At 43.8% G+C, this 19457-nt stretch overlaps 2 protein-coding genes across 3 annotated transcripts in view; one reads left to right on the top strand and one right to left on the bottom strand.

Moving 5' to 3' along the window:
* Window positions 1-19080, top strand: part of LOC116841615 (dynein beta chain, ciliary) — a 24096-nt gene extending 5016 nt beyond the window's left edge. The window contains exons 7-36 of one of the 2 annotated variants that reach the window (XM_032809749.1): window positions 133-400; window positions 643-1186; window positions 1501-1818; window positions 2020-2374; window positions 2587-2858; window positions 3317-3697; window positions 3988-4136; window positions 4424-4453; window positions 5144-5389; window positions 5594-6122; window positions 6212-6776; window positions 6900-9293; window positions 9469-9830; window positions 10072-10548; window positions 10630-10894; window positions 10965-11314; window positions 11609-11871; window positions 11969-12265; window positions 12410-12579; window positions 12657-12960; window positions 13033-13502; window positions 13795-14349; window positions 14417-14717; window positions 15155-15436; window positions 15648-15949; window positions 16131-16258; window positions 16362-16576; window positions 17240-17596; window positions 17676-17824; window positions 17975-19080. In XM_032809749.1, coding sequence (XP_032665640.1) covers window positions 133-400; window positions 643-1186; window positions 1501-1818; window positions 2020-2374; window positions 2587-2858; window positions 3317-3697; window positions 3988-4136; window positions 4424-4453; window positions 5144-5389; window positions 5594-6122; window positions 6212-6776; window positions 6900-9293; window positions 9469-9830; window positions 10072-10548; window positions 10630-10894; window positions 10965-11314; window positions 11609-11871; window positions 11969-12265; window positions 12410-12579; window positions 12657-12960; window positions 13033-13502; window positions 13795-14349; window positions 14417-14717; window positions 15155-15436; window positions 15648-15949; window positions 16131-16258; window positions 16362-16576; window positions 17240-17596; window positions 17676-17824; window positions 17975-18269 — 11593 coding nt within the window. In that variant the 3' untranslated portion in view covers window positions 18270-19080. The remainder of the gene's footprint in view (window positions 1-132; window positions 401-642; window positions 1187-1500; window positions 1819-2019; window positions 2375-2586; window positions 2859-3316; window positions 3698-3987; window positions 4137-4423; window positions 4454-5143; window positions 5390-5593; window positions 6123-6211; window positions 6777-6899; window positions 9294-9468; window positions 9831-10071; window positions 10549-10629; window positions 10895-10964; window positions 11315-11608; window positions 11872-11968; window positions 12266-12409; window positions 12580-12656; window positions 12961-13032; window positions 13503-13794; window positions 14350-14416; window positions 14718-15154; window positions 15437-15647; window positions 15950-16130; window positions 16259-16361; window positions 16577-17239; window positions 17597-17675; window positions 17825-17974) is intronic. The other variant, XM_032809748.1, reaches the window with a different exon arrangement.
* The window catches only part of LOC116841609, an 85076-nt gene that overhangs the window by 16399 nt on the left and 49220 nt on the right, over window positions 1-19457 (bottom strand). The gene's annotated exons all lie outside the window — the stretch shown is intronic.

The following is a 19457-nucleotide window of genomic DNA, read 5'->3' as shown; positions in this document are numbered from 1 at the left end:
TCATGTTAATTAGACCTTTTCTTCTTGTTTTGATAAATACTACCTGCTATCAAAATATGTGACCCTTTTTTTCAACATCCTGTATTTGATTATTTCCTCAATGACAGTAATCACGGCTACTCTCGTTCGCAGTATCGTGCACAGCGACGAAGGAAAAAACATAATGGCACGTTACGAAAGGCTGATAAAAATATTCGCCGACAAAGAGGACGATCTGTTCACCGAGTGGGCGCAAATGGTACCGCAGACTGTCGATGTCGGTCTCAATCGTCATCTAGTTTGCAGAGACACAGAAAGCGATTTGCTGCTAAATTTTGACCCTGATCTTCTCGCGGTGCTGAAGGAAGTGAATTACCTGAAGCAAATGTCGCGTTCTGATATTCCCCAAGAAGCAATAAAGGTACAATACTGCCTTATTATTTTGCTATTTGCATCAAGTCTCTTGTGAGACTTCTTTTCCTTCTTCTGTTCTTCAATTGTATAGAACTGTCCTTTTTATTGTTCTATCGTCCTTTTGTTTTATCAGAAGAGTGTTACGATGACTTTGCTTTCATTCTTGGAGAATCTTTATGTAGTGCAATATGTGTATCTTGTTATTAAACACATTTAACATTGTTAATTTTTTTATTAAATATTTATTAGGTATCTGAAAGTGCAGAGACGTTCAGGAAGTTTCGTACGATGCTAAGTAGCACAGTTGACTCGTATAACAATATACGCAAGACAACCAAGCGAGTAGAATCCGATCTGATCGAGGTGGAAGTGGCAAGGATCGATTCCCTGATATCCCGTGGAGAGAACGAGCTGTGCTGGAGATCAGCCGGGCTTCTGGAATACATAACGGAGCTGGGCGAACTCGTGGACGGACTGTGGAAGCGGATGAAGGCCGCTCAATCGAACGTGGAGAAGATCGGAAATATTTTAGAACCTTGGACGAAAACGCCGCTGATAGAACGAAAGGATCGTCGTAAGGACACTCTGCTGGCTTTGGAAGATCGCTCGGAGAAAGTGTCGAGACATTACGCGGAAGTAACGAAGGCCGCTGAGCAGATACACTCGATATTGGAAGAGAATAAAATGCTGTTCCAAATTAATGACACCGAAAAGGAAGCATGGCAAGAATACGTAAAGTACATCGACAACATTGTGCTCGAGTCCCTCCGCAAAGCAGTCGGATGTTCTTTAGGTTGGTGTCTATTTTAGAATAAAACGAAATCGTATTTAATAGTGCATTATATGTGGAGGGCACTCCATTTTTAAATAATTAAATCCTCTTCATACACACACCCAGAAATTCCCCCATTTCATTTAATATTTATTTAACGAAAACGAGAGAGAGAGAGAGAGAGAGAGAGAGAGAGAGAGAGAGATCTAATTAACTTTTTATTTAATTCTGGAATAAAAAATTATGAAAATTTAAATATACTACTGTATTAAAACATGCACACATATGTACACACATATATAAATAACATATTTCTGTGATTACTGCATTTATAGGATATCTAGCGGAAAGTATGGATCCAATCGGTCAATGTGAACCATTGCTCGAAGCAAAATTAGAACTGAGGGAGCCAGATCTGTATTACATGCCATCCCTAGAACCAGAAGATCCGGACGGACTCGATCAATTGATTCTCGGCTTGCTGAATGACATCACCGGCATGTCTGCCTTGGTGCCGCGATTAAACAGCGATTTCGTAGGATACGCTGAAGAATTGGGGTCCGACGATGATATCAAGGGAATGAAAGATGAGATATTGACGAGTGTATCTACCGCCGTGGAAGAGGCTACTGATTTCTGCAGCAATTTCGAAGGTACGATTTACACGAGTACTTTTATCGAACTGAACTAAATTAATTCGCTTAAATTAATTTAGTTCAACGATACAAGTGATAGAAATCAGAAAATCATAGATGACTGATCGATGGAATGATAGATTTTGAGGAAAATTCTATCATTTCATTAATAGTCGCGGATAATTGTCCACGTTGATTAGTTTAATCAACGTTTATTAGGTTACGCCTATTTGTGGCTGGACGATAGGAACGTGGTGATGCAACAATTTCTCGAGTACAGCCGGCAGTTGTCAGTAGAGGAAATGGACATGGTGGCGGTTCAAGACCCTAAAGGTCCGACAAAGTCACCGCCGAAAATGGAGCAATTCCGCGAGCAAATCGACCTTTACGAGGGCCTCTATCTCGAGATCGAGGAAATGGATCTATCGAAAGTATTCTGCGGCTGGTTTAGGGTAGACCTCAGACCTTTCAGGCAGTCGGTGCTGAATACTGTGTGCAAATGGTCGAGCATGTTTAAAAAACACTTAGTCGATCGTGTAACAAGTAGCCTTTCAGATCTGGGGGCGTTTATAAGGTAATTTCGCATAAATATTTTATACTATATACTGGTGATATGATAATGATATTCAACGTCTTTCTGAGAATCCTTCTATGAGAATGATGTGTGTGATGATTATAAATAATCTGTGTAAAGTCTGCAAATGCGCAAAAGATTGTAACTTAATTCTCTCTCTCTTTCTTTCTATTTCACCCCCTTTTCCTTGAAATATTTCACTTAATTTCTAGATTAGCGGACGAAGGACTGTTACAACAAGTACAGCCGGGCGATTATATTGCTCTGGTGAGCGTAATGGGCTACCTACTGCAAGTGAAAGAACGCCAGCCAACTACGGACGAGATGTTCCAGCCATTAGAGGAAACCATTGAGTTGCTCAAGTTCTACGATCAAGATATACCCGAAGAAGTGAACGTACTATTGCAAGAGTTACCGGAGCAATGGGCAAACACGAAAAAACTCGCTCTTATGGTAAAGCAGCAAGTTGCTCCATTACAGGCAGGTCGGTAGGATGAGACGCTAGCCGACGTTATTAAGTTGACGACATTTCTGTTAGCCAATTTATTCTCCCATCTCGTTGTGATACATTAAAAATATACATGTAAAAGAGAAACGTATATTTGCTTTTAAAATCAATAATACATTCTACACTGAGAGAAAAATATAGTCGCTTTCGGCGTCAACTATACTCCTTTTGTGATTTTAACCATAAAAATAGTTAGGAAAACCGTTGTTTTAGTAAGTGTTATTAGAAAGATGGTTCTTCTAATTATTTTTCTGATTAAAATCACAAAAAAGTATAGTTGACGCCAAAAGCAACTATATTTTTTCTCAGTGTAGCTCTTCTCTCTGAAAGCGGACATTTGTATTGGCATTTTAGAATATCGCAATTGATAATAATAGAAATATTAGAGCGCTTTCTGCGCTCTAACTCGTTATAACGATACATTGAAACGATAGGTGAAGTATCCAGAATACGCGGCCGCATCTCCGCCTTCGACATCACGATAGGTCAATATCGAGAAGCGTTCCGGCGATACACATTCTTCAAGTACGACTGCAAGAACACGTATGAGTTATCAGACGAGGCGCACAGGGAGATTCTTATGCTGGAACGTCAAATGAAGGATATACAGGATTCCGCCTCGTTGTTCGAAGTGACGGTGCCCGAATTTAAGCAGCTGAAGCAGTGCAGGAGAGAGCTGAAAATGCTTAAGCAGCTCTGGGATTATGTAAATATAGTGCAGAGTAGTATCGAGGGCTGGAAGACGACGCCCTGGAGGAAAATCGACGTGGAGAATATGGACATCGAGTGCAAAAAGTTCGCGAAAGAGATACGTGGTTAGTAACTGAGAAATTGTCCATAGCGCCGGGGGACCCAAATATGCACACAACTTTATATCCTGAATATATTTTCGTAAAATATACATCATCGTTATCTCTAGACGCTTTTTTATCCTCATATAATTTAAGCGAGGCGGAATCCTGTCTCGTTGCGTAAAAAATGCCCGCGCAGTTCATACACCTATTCTCAAAAGCGGCGAAAGCCGATTAGTGTGTCCCTCGATTAGGGCAGTCCGCCAAGCGACTTTAATTTTTCATTAACCAGACATTTACCTGTTTCCTAGCAGCATTGGACAAAGAAATGAGGCCGTGGGACGCGTACATCTCGCTCGAAGCGACCGTGAAGAACATGCTTACGTCACTGCGTGCCGTGGGAGAACTACAAAATCCGGCTATTCGAGAGAGACACTGGCGACAGCTGATGAATAGTACTAAGGTATCGCAGGGATTCGCAGAGCGAGCGTCTCGTTCGTCTCTTTTTACGATTCAAGCTCCCATAAATTAGGTGACATACGTAATCTCGTTAGCTGAAAGATACCGGCTCGTATGAGCTCCTTCTCGCATTTCTGATACGTTTAACGACGGTTCGATCATTGCGTTCACCTCGATCTTGGTCCCCTTTCTGCAAAATTGTACATAACGGTCCCATGACGCGCGAATGTATGTAATCACATGAGTACTAGATTTAGTTGCACCGCTGTACATACGCTGTCGGTGTTACAGAAATTGGGCAACATGACTCCAGAAATGACCGTAAGTCCTCACTGTATATACGCGCACGATGTATATTATTATCTCTTTACATCCTTTCAACGTTCTCTTTCATTCTTCTCTTCTATATAATGCATAACATGAAATTTTATATTCTGATAGAATCGCACAATAGTTCTCTTAGTATAAGTATGCACTGCTACTCGTCGTACTTCTTCCATTCTGACATTTGTACGATAAAAGATGTTTTCATAAGATTTTTACAAAGATATTTTTATAAGCACGGCTATATGACGCAGCATGCGACACTCTAGCTGGCAAAAAGATAGTTTAGGACTCATTTACACTTGCTAAGGACATGTTCTCAGCTTTATTTGGCGTTATCTACGAAGTATATTTCTGCTAAATACTGTTTCATTTAGTATGGACATCGCACACGTTTAGCATAAGATGCGCGAATAAGAATATATATTCAGCACTGAGCGCTAAAAAAACCTAGATAAGTCACAAGTTTATAGCTTGCCATCATTCGCATTCATTGTAAAAATCGCTGTACGATTTTTTAATAAATCTGCTACGAAACACGGAACATTATTCATTTCACTTAGAGACTTTCTTCGCCGATCTAGATTGTTATCTGATACGAAAGTATAAATCACACCGTCGAGACTGTGTAGCTGCTTTTCATCCTGGAACCATAGTTACGTCGTCAGACGACTTTCTTGCGTATAGGTCCGTTTCGTAATGGACGAATCGACGACTCTAGCCGATCTGCTCGAGTTGAATCTGCACGAGTGCGAGGAGGAAGTGAAGAACATCGTGGATAAAGCGGTCAAGGAAATGTCCATGGAGAAGTACATGAAGGAATTGAATATCACATGGTCGAAAATGGAGTTCGAGCGAGAGGTTCACGCCCGGACGGGGGCCACTCTGATAAGAGCTAGTGAAGAATTGATCGAAACTTTGGAGGAGAACCAGGTTAGATCGTAAGGAAGCTCTCCGACAGCACTTGTTGAATTTTACGCTAGACAGCAGGGCTTATTTAATTAATATATCATGTTACTCTCTCTTAGCTTTGAAACGCTGAGACGATCGCTTAAACGTGGCCGATCAATAGCTTACCGTAATATAATAAGTACGTTGTTCTGCGAATTTTAAGAGCCGCTTTCTTCCGGATCCCAGGTGCAACTGCAAAATCTGATCACCTCGAAATTCATCGCGCACTTCTTAGAGGAGGTGTCGTCGTGGCAGAAGAAGCTGAGTATCGCAGATCAAGTGACGACGGTGTGGTTCGAAGTTCAGCGTACTTGGATGCATCTAGAAAGCATCTTCATGTCGTCGGAGGATATTCGACGGCAACTGCCGGTAGATGCTGAACGATTTGATCATATCGACAAAGAGTTCAAAGAGATGACGAAGGAGATGGCGAAAACGCCCAACGTCGTCGAGGCGACGAACAAAGACGGGCTTGCCTCCGCTTTGGACGTGCTGCAGAAAGGACTCGTATTATGCGAGAAAGCCTTGGCGGAATACCTGGAGACGAAGCGACTTGCTTTCCCGCGATTCTACTTTGTCTCTTCGAGCGACCTGCTGGACGTGCTCTCGAATGGGAACCAACCCGAAATAGTGGCAAAGCACTTGACGAAGCTGTTCGATTCTATGGCGCGGCTGAACTTTGACGACAAGAACAGCTCAGTGAAACGCGTTCTAGGTAAACAGTCAAATTGCGCCAAACATTGCGTTAATTTCAATTAACAGTCAGTCTCAATTATCATTCTTTAAATTTCCGTCGCATTTTAGGCATGTTTGCCAAGGACGGCGAATACGTCGAATTCGCAAACTGCGAGATGATCTGCGAAGGAGCCGTGGAGAGCTGGTTGAATCGCCTTCAAAGAGCCATGCGCGTGTCCATTCGGCATTACTTCAGCGAGGCGGTGGTAGCGTACGAGGAAAAGCCGCGAGAACAATGGCTGTTTGATTATCCGGCCCAAGTGTCCCTCTGCGGTACGCAGATCTGGTGGACCACCGAGGTTAATATGGCCTTCGCGCGTCTCGAGGAAGGCTACGACAACTCCATCAAGGACTACTTGAAGAAACAGATCTCGCAATTGAGCATCTTGATCACGTTGCTGATAGGTGAGCTAACCAAACAGGAGAGGCAGAAGGTCATGACAATCTGCACGATCGACGTGCACTCCCGGGACGTGGTGACGAAGCTGGTGCAGTCGAAGGTGGAGACCTCGCAGGCTTTCCAATGGCAGAGCCAATTGCGGCACAGATGGGACGAGAAGGAAAAGGATTGCTTCGCGAATATCTGCGATGCGCAGTTCAAATACTCTCACGAGTACTTGGGCAATACACCCAGGTATTATCTATATTATCATTATCATTCCTTTCGTACATTAAATTATATTATCATCATCTGTTATTATCATTTTACCATTTGTTCATGCGCTTCACGTGATTAATAACTCACGCTTCTCGTTAGGCTGGTCATAACGCCACTGACGGACAGGTGTTATATAACTCTGACTCAATCGCTGCATCTCATCATGGGTGGTGGTCCGGCGGGTCCAGCTGGAACCGGGAAAACAGAAACTACGAAAGATTTGGGAAGAGCTCTCGGCATAATGGTGTACGTGTTTAACTGCTCCGAGCAGATGGACTATAAGTCTTGCGGCAACATTTACAAGGGATTGGCGCAAACCGGAGCGTGGGGCTGCTTCGACGAGTTCAACAGGATCACCGTGGAGGTGTTGTCGGTGGTCGCAGTGCAAGTGAAATCGATCCAGGACGCGATTAGAGACAAGAAGGAGAAGTTCAATTTCATGGGCGAGACGATAGCTCTCGAGCCGACGGTCGGCATATTCATCACGATGAATCCCGGTTACGCCGGTCGCACGGAATTGCCAGAGAACTTAAAGGCGTTGTTCCGCCCCTGCGCCATGGTAGTGCCGGATTTCGAGCTGATTTGCGAGATTATGCTGGTAGCGGAGGGATTCCAGGACGCCAGAGTGCTCGCGAGGAAGTTCATCACGTTGTACACGCTGTGTAAAGAGTTGTTGTCGAAGCAGGATCACTACGACTGGGGCCTGCGAGCGATAAAATCGGTCTTGGTAGTCGCTGGCAGCCTGAAGAGAGGTGATCCTGGCAGACCGGAGGAGCAGGTGTTAATGAGAGCTCTGAGAGACTTCAACATACCGAAAGTGGTGTCGGACGATCTGCCGGTCTTCATGGGACTGATAGCGGATTTGTTTCCAGCGTTGGACGTACCGAGGAAAAGAGACGTCGAGTTCGAGAAGATGGTGAAGCAGGCGACTGCTGATCTGAGTCTGCAGCCGGAAGACGGATTTATCCTCAAGGTCGTGCAGCTCGAGGAGCTGTTGGAAGTGAGGCACTCCGTTTTCATCGTAGGTACAGCTGGTTCGGGCAAAACCCAGGTTTGGAAGACACTGTACAAGACCTATCATACCATGAAGAGAAAACCGGTGTATAACGATCTGAATCCGAAAGCCGTGACCAACGACGAGCTCTTTGGGATCATCAATCCAGCGACGCGGGAGTGGAAAGACGGTCTCTTCTCGGTGATCATGAGGGAACAGGCTAACTTGGGAGGCGATAATCCAAAGTGGATCGTCTTGGACGGCGACATTGATCCGATGTGGATCGAGTCTCTGAATACTGTGATGGACGACAACAAAGTTCTCACGTTGGCCAGCAATGAGAGGATCGCGTTGACGCCGGCCATGAGGCTGCTCTTCGAGATTTCGAACCTGCGGACCGCGACTCCTGCCACGGTGTCGCGCGCCGGTATCTTGTACATAAACCCGCAGGATTTGGGATGGAACCCATACGTGACCAGTTGGGTCGAAAAGCGACCGTTTCCGAACGAGAAGTCAAACTTGGTGATGCTCTTCGATAAGTACATTCCCACTTGCCTGGATACTTTGAGGACCAGATTCAAGAAGATAACACCCATAGCCGATATGGCGCACGTCGAGATGTTGTGTCATCTGCTGCACTGTCTTCTCAAACCGGAACTAACGACCGGCGACTTCCACAAGGATAATTACGAGCTTTACTTCGTATTCGCCGCCGTCTGGGCGTTCGGATCCTCCATGTTCCAGGATCAAACCGTAGACTATCGAGTGGAGTTCACTAAATGGTGGGTCAACGAATTCAAGCAGGTGAAATTTCCATCCCAAGGCACGGTGTTTGATTATTACATCGACAATGATACGAAGAATTTCGTTCCCTGGACGGAACGTCTTCCGAGGTTCGAGCTGGATCCAGAGATACCTTTACAGGCTGTCTTGGTCTACACGTCGGAATTTATCAGAATAAGATACTTCCTAGATCTACTGATGTCAGACAAGCATCCTGTAATGTTGGTCGGCACGGCCGGTTGTGGCAAGACCGTCCTCGTGTCGGAGAAACTTCTTCAGCTTCCTGAGAATTACGCAGTCTCCAACGTGCCGTTCAATTTCTATACGTCATCTGAGATGTTGCAGAAGATTCTAGAGAAATCGTTGGAGAAGAAAGCGGGAAGGAACTACGGTCCTCCGGGTAACAAAACTCTGGTGTACTTCGTCGACGACATGAACATGCCGGAAGTGGATGCGTACGGTACCGTTCAGCCGCATACGCTCATCAGGCAACATCTGGATTATGGTCACTGGTACGATCGTACCAAATTGACTTTGAAGGACATACACAACTGTCAATACGTCAGCTGTATGAATCCGACCGCCGGCTCGTTTACGATCAATCCGAGGCTGCAGAGGCATTTTGCAGTATTTGCAGTTAGTTTTCCTAACGTGGACTCTTTGACGACAATATACGCCTCTATTTTGTCGCAGCATCTTGCAAATGTGGAACACAGGTAATTGCAAAGATAAATTAGACGAGTTCTTGTCAATTGTGCGCGATAATTAAATCATTTACATAAACAACAGTCTAAAAAATGTCTCGATTAATGCATTATAATGTTAGTTATATTATTATTAAAATTATTAATTCTAAAAATTAATGAAAATAATAACTATTGTAACAATTAGGTTCCCCGCAAGCGTCACCGAATTATGTCCTAACATCGTGCAAGCAACCATTCAATTGCACCATCGTTGCGCCCAGATGTTCCTACCAACAGCTGTGAAGTTCCATTACATCTTCAATCTTCGTGAACTTTCCAACTGCTTTCAAGGTTTGTTATTTAGCGGCAACGAGTGCTTACAATCCTCGGTGGATATAATCAGGCTTTGGATGCACGAGAGTCAACGCGTTTACGGAGACAAGTTGACGGATGAGAAAGACATCGAAAATTTTTTGAAAGTACAACTCGACATTCTGAAGAAGAATGTGGAAGAAGTGGACGAGTGTGCAATCCTGGAGAAACCCAACATCTACTGCCATTTTGCAGGTCTACACTCACTTATTTGTTTAGAACTTTGGAAAATTACGGATGTCTCATTTTAATTTTTTATAACGGGATAATTGCGATTTCTTAAAGAAAATATGCGTGATTATCAAGTCTAGGAAAAAATTTCTCAAGATTTCCATTCTAAAAAAAAACGGCATTCGAAATTAATATTTTCTCTGCCCTTTTTTTTAAAGCTAATATATCTTTTTTTGAAATTGTTTATAAATCGTAAAATATTTAGGAGGCGTCGGGGAGCCAAAATACATGCCCGTCAAGGAATGGGCGAACCTACATCGGCTATTGTCAGATGCAATGGTCAGCTATAACGATTTGGTAGCGGCTATGAATTTGGTGCTTTTCGAAGACGCTATGATGCACGTGTGCCGTGTGAATAGGATCCTAGAATCACCTAGAGGCAGTGCTCTGTTGGTGGGTGTGGGTGGTTCCGGTAAACAGAGCCTCTCACGACTAGCGGCTTTCATAAGCTCGTTGGAGGTGTTCCAAGTTCAACTGAAAAAGGGTTACGGTGTGACTGACTTGAAAATGGAACTAGCCGCTCTCTACTCGAAGGCGGGATTAAAAAATTTGGGAAATATGTTCCTGATGACAGACGCGCAGGTGCCGAATGAAGAATTTCTGGTTCTTATCAACGATATGCTCGCATCAGGAGAGGTCCCCGATTTATTCGCCGAGGACGAAGTGGAGAATATAATAGCAGGTGTGAAAATCAATCTTGAGATTAACGCGCATGAGGAGATCACCTACGACTAAATATTTCTATTATTCAAAATTTATACAGGGGTTCGTAATGAAGTGAAAGGCGCGGGTATGTTGGACACCCGTGAGAATTGTTGGAAATTCTTCATCGATCGCGTTCGCCGGCAGCTCAGGATAGTACTGTGCTTCTCTCCGGTCGGTTCCACGTTGCGAGTCAGATCCAGAAAGTTCCCGGCGATCATAAACTGCACGATGATAAATTGGTTTCACGAGTGGCCCCAGGAGGCATTGATGTCCGTGTCGAAGAGATTTCTGCAAGAACTGGAAGAACTGCCGGAAAATTACAGGTATGCGGTAATCATCGTACACGAAAAGTGTATAAAACTCTGATAATAAAAGAAAAACGCGTGATGACAGAGAAGCGGCTGCCAAGTTTATGGCTCACGCACACACCAGCGTGAACATAGCCAGCCGTCATTACTTGAGCAGCGAGCGTCGCTATAATTACACGACTCCAAAGTCCTTCCTGGAGCAGATAAGTTTATACATCAGGCTGTTGAAGACGAAAACCGCCGAACTGCGTGCTAGAGTGGCGAGGCTGGAGAACGGCTTGGACAAGTTGAGGTCGACGGCGGTACAAGTGGACAAGTTGAAGGAAAAGCTAGCCGTGCAAGAGGTAGAATTGCAGCAGAAGAACGACGCCGCGGATGCTTTGATCGCTATAGTTGGCGTCGAGACTGAGAAGGTTCAAAAGGAGAAGGCGATAGGTGCGATATAATTGATATAACGACGAATCATGCAATTTTGGGGAAATGATTTAGTCCAAAAAAAATATTCTTTTGTTTTTATTAATAAAGAAAAAGCCAATAAGAGTCAGGTATTACTTAGTCATGTATTATATCTCAATGCATAATAAATTCGGCTCTTACTGTGTTCTTTCTTTTATTAATTGATTTGAATCATAGAGCCTTATAATCATTTCAGTTTATTTGGCTTAGTGGATCATACTACAAGTTACTCAATCTCTTCGAAAATGAAATAAAATATTTTATTTTGTTTAGCGGATGAGGAGGAATCCAAAGTGGCCATAATAGCTGAAGAGGTCTCGAAGAAGCAGAAAGACTGCGAGGCAGACTTAACGAAGGCCGAGCCTGCTTTGCTCGCTGCGCAGGAAGCTTTGAATACCCTGAACAAGGCGAATTTAACGGAACTGAAATCATTCGGCTCACCCCCCGGCGCTGTAACGAACGTCACCGCTGCAGTTATGGTTCTTTTGGCACCAGCTGGCAAGGTACCCAAGGATCGAAGCTGGAGAGCTGCCAAGGTACTGTCAAATCGGCTGGAACGACTCGAGAGAATCGCCGTGTCTTGTCAGAGCAACGTAAGCATCGCAGTCATATTTTGTTGTTTTCTCGGTAAAGATTATGATGGCGAAAGTGGACACGTTCCTGGACGCCCTGATCAATTACGACAAAGAGAATATACATCCTGAAGTGATAAAGGCGATTCAGCCATACCTTAAGGATTCCGAATTCGAGCCCGAATTTGTAAGATCCAAGTCAGCGGCCGCGGCGGGTTTATGCGCCTGGGTGATCAATATTATCAAGTTCTACGAGGTGTTCTGCGACGTAGAACCGAAAAGGAAAGCCCTCGCGCAGGCGAACGCAGAGTTAGCTGCGGCGCAGGACAAACTCGGCGGTATTAAGCGAAAAGTTGCCGTAAGTGAATGTCGAAGACACGTTTTTTTCTACGCACTCGGCTTTAAAGTTCGCACGAGAGATCCCGCGGAAGTACTTCCGTTACTTGATTTTTACGCGTGATGTTTCGTTGCCGTCAAAGTAATTCGAACATTTCCTCTCCAGTCTTTGGAGGAGCAATTGGCGAAGTTGACGGCGGACTTTGAGCAAGCGACATCCGAGAAGTTGAAGTGTCAACAGGAAGCCGACGCCACCAACTCGACGATCGCGTTGGCGAACAGACTGGTCGGCGGTCTGGCGTCTGAGAACGTTCGTTGGGCTGACTTGGTGGCTAAGTGAGCACTGCACGATGTATTTCACCGCTTGCAACGACGTTAACAGCTAATTAAAAAAAAACTGCAAATGTTTCTAGTTTTATGCAACAAGCGTCGACGCTGCCGGGTGACGTGCTGCTAGTAACGGCCTTTGTGTCCTACGTTGGTTGTTTCACCAAACAATTCCGGCAGGATCTGTTGAACAAACAATGGTTAACCTTTATGCGCAGTATGGAGCCGGCAATTCCAATCACTGAGGGCTTGGATCCTCTCTCACTGCTAACGGATGACACGCAAATCGCAAAATGGAATAACGAGGGACTGCCGAACGATCGAATGTCGACGGAGAACGCCACTATACTGACTAATTCCGATCGTTGGCCGTTAATGATAGATCCACAGGTATATTGTAAAAAAATAAAAGAGAAAGGGATATCGAAAGCTGAGTGCAATCTGACGGAAAATCTGTTACAGCTTCAGGGAATCAAGTGGATCAAGGAGAAATACGGAGACGAGCTGAAAGTGATCAGATTAGGTCAACGAGGTTACTTGGATGTGATCGAGTTATCATTAGCGAATGGATCTACAGTACTGCTGGAGAACATCGGTGAAACTGTAGATCCTGTGTTGGATCCTCTGCTCGGCCGAAACTTAATCAAGAAGGGTCGAGCCATTAAGATTGGCGATAAGGAGGTGGAATACAATCCTATGTTCAGATTACTGCTGCACACGAAGCTGGCTAATCCCCATTACAAGCCGGAAATGCAGGCGCAAACCACGCTAATTAATTTCACGGTGACGAGGGACGGCTTGGAGGATCAGTTGCTCGCGGAAGTGGTTAAGGCGGAAAGACCAGATTTGGAGGAGTTGAAGGCGGAACTTACGAGGCAACAGAACGATTTCAAGATCACCTTAAACAGCCTCGAAGATTCGCTTCTATCGAGGTATAAACTCTCATTTCGTCTTTAAGATATCATTAGCCTCAAATCTCTCTACTAGATTATGTACAAAGTCTGATAAATTATGTAGAATTTATGCAAGAAGAGATCTCTAAAGAGAATGTCACGTCGATAATTTTAATGTTTCGTGGATTTTAATGTCTCATGATTTTAATGTTTCGTGATCTTGTTATCAATTTCAAGAACGTTTGTTCTTTCTGATCAAGTTTCCAGTTAATTGTGACTTATACATTAATAATATTTTAATATGTGTATCACAATAATATCATTACCGTAGACTGTCATCGGCTGGCAGCAACGTTCTCGAAGACACATCCCTCGTAGAGAATTTGGAGACCACGAAGCGCACCGCAGCGGAAATCGAGTCTAAGGTTACGGAGGCTCATGGCACCAGCCGACAAATCGACGCGGCTCGCGAGCTGTACAGACCAGCGGCAGCGAGAGCGTCGCTGCTGTACTTCATCCTGAACGACTTGAATACCATTAATCCTATCTACCAATTTTCACTAAAGGCCTTTAGCGTAGTCTTTCAGAAGGCGATTTTGAAGGCTGATCCCGCGCCCGATGTCGCCGCGAGGGTGCAGAATCTGATCGAATGCATCACGTATTCGGTCTTCATGTACACCAGCAGGGGACTGTTCGAGTGCGACAAGCTGATCTTCGCCTCGCAAATGGCGTTCCAAATTTTATTGGTGAGGGACGAAGTTACGTCGAGCGAACTGGACTTCCTCCTAAGATTTCCTATAACGCCGCACGTCACCTCGCCTGTCGATTTTCTCACCAACACCAGTTGGGGCGGCATAAGAAGCCTCTCTACGAGAGAAGAGTTTCGGTACGTGGGATGAGAAACTGTTGTCCCTTTGCCGCCTCAGTCTCTCACCGGTCTTGCTTGTCCGTAGGAATCTCGACCGGGACATCGAGAGTTCTGCCAAACGCTGGAAAAAGTTCGTCGAGTGCGAATGCCCGGAGCGCGAGAAGTTCCCTCAAGAATGGAAAAACAAAACGGCTATACAACGTCTATGCATGCTGAGAGCGCTGAGACCGGACAGGATGACGTATGCCATCGCCGCGTTTATCGAGGAGAAACTCGGCTCGAAATACATCGAGGCGAGAACGGTGGAGTTTTCGAAATCCTATGAAGAAACTAGTCCGAGCACCCCAATTTTCTTCATTCTGTCGCCTGGGGTTAATCCATTGAAGGTAATCACGGAATATTTCTCTTGGAATATTATTTCTTTCGTACGAATAACGCTTCTCAGAGCGAAGCTCTCACTAATCACTCATGGAATTTTCAAGTCAAATTAAATTCAACATGGAGAAAAATAATTTGCTGGCCCAGAAAATTTTCTGCTGATTTAGCAAAATCTTTTTGTTATTGTATGGACAGCAAAAAGATTTGCTAAGAGTACTAATCACTATTTGCTGAGGATATAATTTGCTGAAAACAAATTATTTTGCTATAAGAACCATGATGGATTTATATAAGCAGTTGCAGTTTTGCTCCCATAGCAAATAATTTTGCTAAGGATACATTATTTTGCATCGATAGCAAATTAACATGATTTTTACGAACGTTTATTACGAAATGCCAAGATCCAAATAGTTATGCAAAAAGCACAATGTATGTGGATATTCAGGATGTGGAGGATCTAGGTCGGCGCCTCGGCTTTACATCGGATAATCAGAACTTTCACAATGTGTCCCTCGGCCAAGGGCAAGAAACGGTGGCCGAGCAAGCTATGGACATAGCGGCCAAGAATGGTCACTGGGTGGTGTTGCAGAATATACATCTGGTTAAAAAGTGGCTGCCGCTGCTGGAGAAGAAGCTGGAAATGGCTGCGGAAGGCTCTCATTCCGATTACAGAATGTTCATGAGCGCGGAACCAGCTAGTACGCCAGCCAGTCATATAATACCTCAGGTTGGAGTGTTTCGCAATACTTTATATTTGGGTTTTATATTTGGCTTTTATATTTGGGAAACGAAGATATGTTCCTTAAAAATTTACTCGTAGTACTTTATACAATTTTCAGACTGCGCCCTTTCTCTAATTAATTTTCTAAAAATAACGAGGAAGAAATATTGGTAACTTTATCTTCTCTGATCACTATGTACTCATCCTACAATTTCAGGGTATTTTGGAATCGTCGATAAAGATTACGAATGAACCGCCCACTGGCATGCAAGCTAATTTGCATAAAGCTCTGGATAACTTTACCCAAGAGACCCTCGAAATGTGCTCTAAGGAAGCGGAGTTCAAATCAATTTTATTCTCTTTGTGCTACTTCCACGCTGTCGTCGCAGAGCGTCGCAAATTCGGACCTCAAGGTTGGAACAAGATATATCCCTTCAATGTGGGAGACCTGAATATCAGCGTCAGTGTGCTCTATAATTATCTGGAAGCGAGTCCAAGAGTGCCTTGGGAGGATTTGAGGTTAATAAAATTATATTTTCAATTAAAATTTCGAGAAAGACTAAATCTCACAGTTGAATATATAATTGATATAATCGGAATATTTGAAAACCACGAGACATCCTTCGCTGTATATATAATTTAATTCAAGATAAAACCGTCCATGAAAATGTGAGATATAACGATGTGCATTTTTGAAAAGGTATCTCTTCGGAGAAATTATGTATGGTGGTCACATAACAGACGACTGGGACAGGAGGCTTTGCGTATCCTACCTTGAAGAATTAATGCAGCCCGACCTGATCGATGGAGAGCTACAGTTGGCGCCAGGTAAGCTAATGAGTTTGCAGGACTGTTCGCATGATAATTAAGGGCAATAATTTCACGTTCTTTTGCGAATATCGTTATTACAAAAGATTCGTTGTACTTCAAGGTTTTCCGGCGCCTCCCAATACGGATCTGATCGGTTATCACACGTACATCGACGAAGCTATACCGCCGGAGTCCCCGTATTTATACGGATTACATCCGAACGCGGAAGTCGGTTTTCTAACAATGACAGCCGAAAATTTGTTCAAGACGGTCTTCGAGATGCAGCCGCGCGACACTAGCAGTTCCGGCGGACAGCCAGTTACAAGAGAAGACAAGGTTATTATATTCTTTGAGGCTGCCAGCCTCTCGTCGAGACTGATGATTCCAGATTAATGACATCAAAAGCGAAAAACGCATGTCCAAAATAAGCTAATATAAAAAGATATGTCCATAAAGCGAGAGCTGTTCATTTTTGCGAGGTCGAGTCTTTAAGTTTTCTGTATCCTCGCCGTGGCCATCTTGATTAATGACGTCAGGAGCGAGAAAATATACACTCGAAATTTTTGTGAAATATGTCAAAATAAGAGGTTATCTCTATAAAATGAAATTTATAATTGATTAAATTACATTTGTAAAATATTCCGAAAACTTTCCCTTTGTTTTAATAATCAATAAATAATCGTAACATTAACGTGACGGTCTGTTTTTTTAGTCCGTCTTTTCTCCTGATTTTGTCACATTAATTTTATGGTTATTTATTGACTGTAAGAGTAAGAGGAAAATTTTTGAAATATTTTACAAACGTGTTCAATCAATCAAGTGTTATTTTGTGAATATAATTTCTTACCTCGACGTTCCTCTTACTTCGAAATTTTGCAGAAATTTTAGGCATACGTCTTCTCGCTTCTGACACCATAAATCACAGCCACGGCCACGACGAGGAGCCTCGAAGACTCGATCTCGCGAAAATAAACAGCTCACTCACGTTTTATCTCGCAGGTGAAGCAAGTACTGGACGAGATCATAGAGAAACTGCCTGAGGAGTTCAATATGACGGAAATCATGGGAAAGGTGGAGGAACGGACACCCTACGTGATCGTTGCGTTTCAAGAATGCGAGAGGATGAATTTTCTGACGACCGAGATCAAACGGTCGCTGCGCGAGCTGGATTTAGGTCTCAAAGGCGAACTCACTATCACATCGGATATGGAGGATCTGGAGAATGCGTTGTTCTTCGATCAGGTACCGCCGGTGTGGGCTAGCAGGGCTTATCCGTCTTTATTGGGTCTTACCGCTTGGTTCGTCGATCTGCTGCTGAGACTGAGAGAGCTGGAGACCTGGTCGACGGATTTCGTGGTGCGTGTACACGTTTAAACTCAGTCGTGAGAAGTTCGGGACTGACGTGATATAAACGAACGATCAATATCCCTTTCAGCTGCCGGCGTCGGTGTGGCTAGCCGGTTTTTTTAATCCGCAATCGTTGCTCACGGCCATCATGCAATCGACAGCTAGGAGGCACGAATTGCCGCTCGACAAAATGTGCCTCCAGTGCGACGTGACCAAGAAGAACAAGGAGGAGTTCACGTGAGTAGGAAGAGAATTAGCCGTGCGTAGATTCGAGTTGTTCGCGCGATATCGCGCGCGGTCAGGGGGACAGAATAGCTGCCACTCGTTACCTTAATTCGCCGTACACGTGGGGAGAGTGACTTCCTTTTCCTGATTCTTTCGCGTTAGGTCAGCTCCGAGAGACGGGGCTTACGTTCACGGGATATTTATGGAAGGCGCACGATGGGACGTCCAAACGGGAATCATAGTCGACTCCAGGCCCAAGGAATTATACCCGGCGATGCCGGTGATTAATGTGCGCGCGATCACGCAGGACAAACAGGATTTAAGGAACATGTATGAGTGTCCGGTGTACAAAACGCGCACGCGTGGCCCGACCTACGTATGGACGTTCAATTTGAAATCCAAGGACAAACCGGCTAAGTGGACCTTGGCCGGCGTCGCTTTACTGCTACAGACCTAAGCGGAAATGTCTGCTATTCATCTTTAATCGATCGAGAGTATGGGTAATTGTTTAGGTAGCGCTAATTATGTAGATGCGATATCGTAATTGTACCTGATCGTCGATAAGATGGTATATTTCGTGTTAAGTATTTCTCCGTTGGATGATTTAGTAGATAAAAACTTGATTATTCGCGAGGCGAGATGAAAAATAAGCGATTATTTTGCGGAAAAGTCAATCGACATTATTGCCTGCTGCCTTTCAGACACGAGTATGTTTCTTCATTGAGGTGATAAAATCGCGCTATACGAAGAATGTGTTATGTCAGACGTGATTAAATAGAAACGTATCAAACTACCTGAGGAATGACGATGATGCATTCCACGCAGAGATAAATATCATTGAGGGGAGTCGAGTGGTTACTTAACAGTTTACTTTTCTCCTCCCGAGTAATGGTTACCTTTAACGAAGTATATTTTCCTGATAATGGTCTGAAAATATACTCATTACAAATTTTAGAAAATTATTAAGTGCTCGAAAGAAGATTTGATTCTTCCCATAAGAATATTGTAAAACTTTTTCGAAGAAAAAATTAGTTCAAGTCTACGTAATGGATAAACCGAATTTTTGCTTTAACTTGATACCCTCGGTTGAAATGCTAACTTACTAGGATTCAGAATATGTCAAACGAATTTGATGCTTATGATGACAAATCTACGGATATATGAACTTACAAAATACTTGAAGCAAGTAACATTTATTTGAATACGGCATGTAATTTTCTGTGTGCACAATCTGAGCTGAAGTAAAAAATTGGCTCTCAATCGAAATAAAGAATCTCACTCAATCGATATCACATATTTCGTATACCTAGTTATTGAAGAATTGACGCTATCTTCTCACGTGTGAATTCGCAATAGAGAAAATAAATATTTCATCCACTCCGGAACGATACATCTTGCGCGACGCGGATTCACAATTACAACGTATAAAGAAGAGAACGATTCGACGGCAAATCCCAAACGGTCGATCGAAGTTGGGGTGGGTACTTCGAGGTCGACTAATCGACCGAGAGTTAATAAAGGAGGAGAAACGACGCGAGGTCTCCAAGGAGTATCCGGCCCGTTTCACGAACCGGCGCTCAGTTCTCCGCGACAGGGAAAAAGGAGAAATTATCCGTCATTCGTCGAAATGGGAGTCCCTCCTCTC

This window comes from Odontomachus brunneus, unplaced genomic scaffold, assembly GCF_010583005.1.
Source record: "Odontomachus brunneus isolate Ranch 3 - 2012 unplaced genomic scaffold, Obru_v1 Obru_scaffold_017, whole genome shotgun sequence".
Lineage (NCBI taxonomy): Eukaryota > Metazoa > Arthropoda > Insecta > Hymenoptera > Formicidae > Odontomachus > Odontomachus brunneus.
This window is presented reverse-complemented; position numbering and strand designations above follow the sequence as displayed.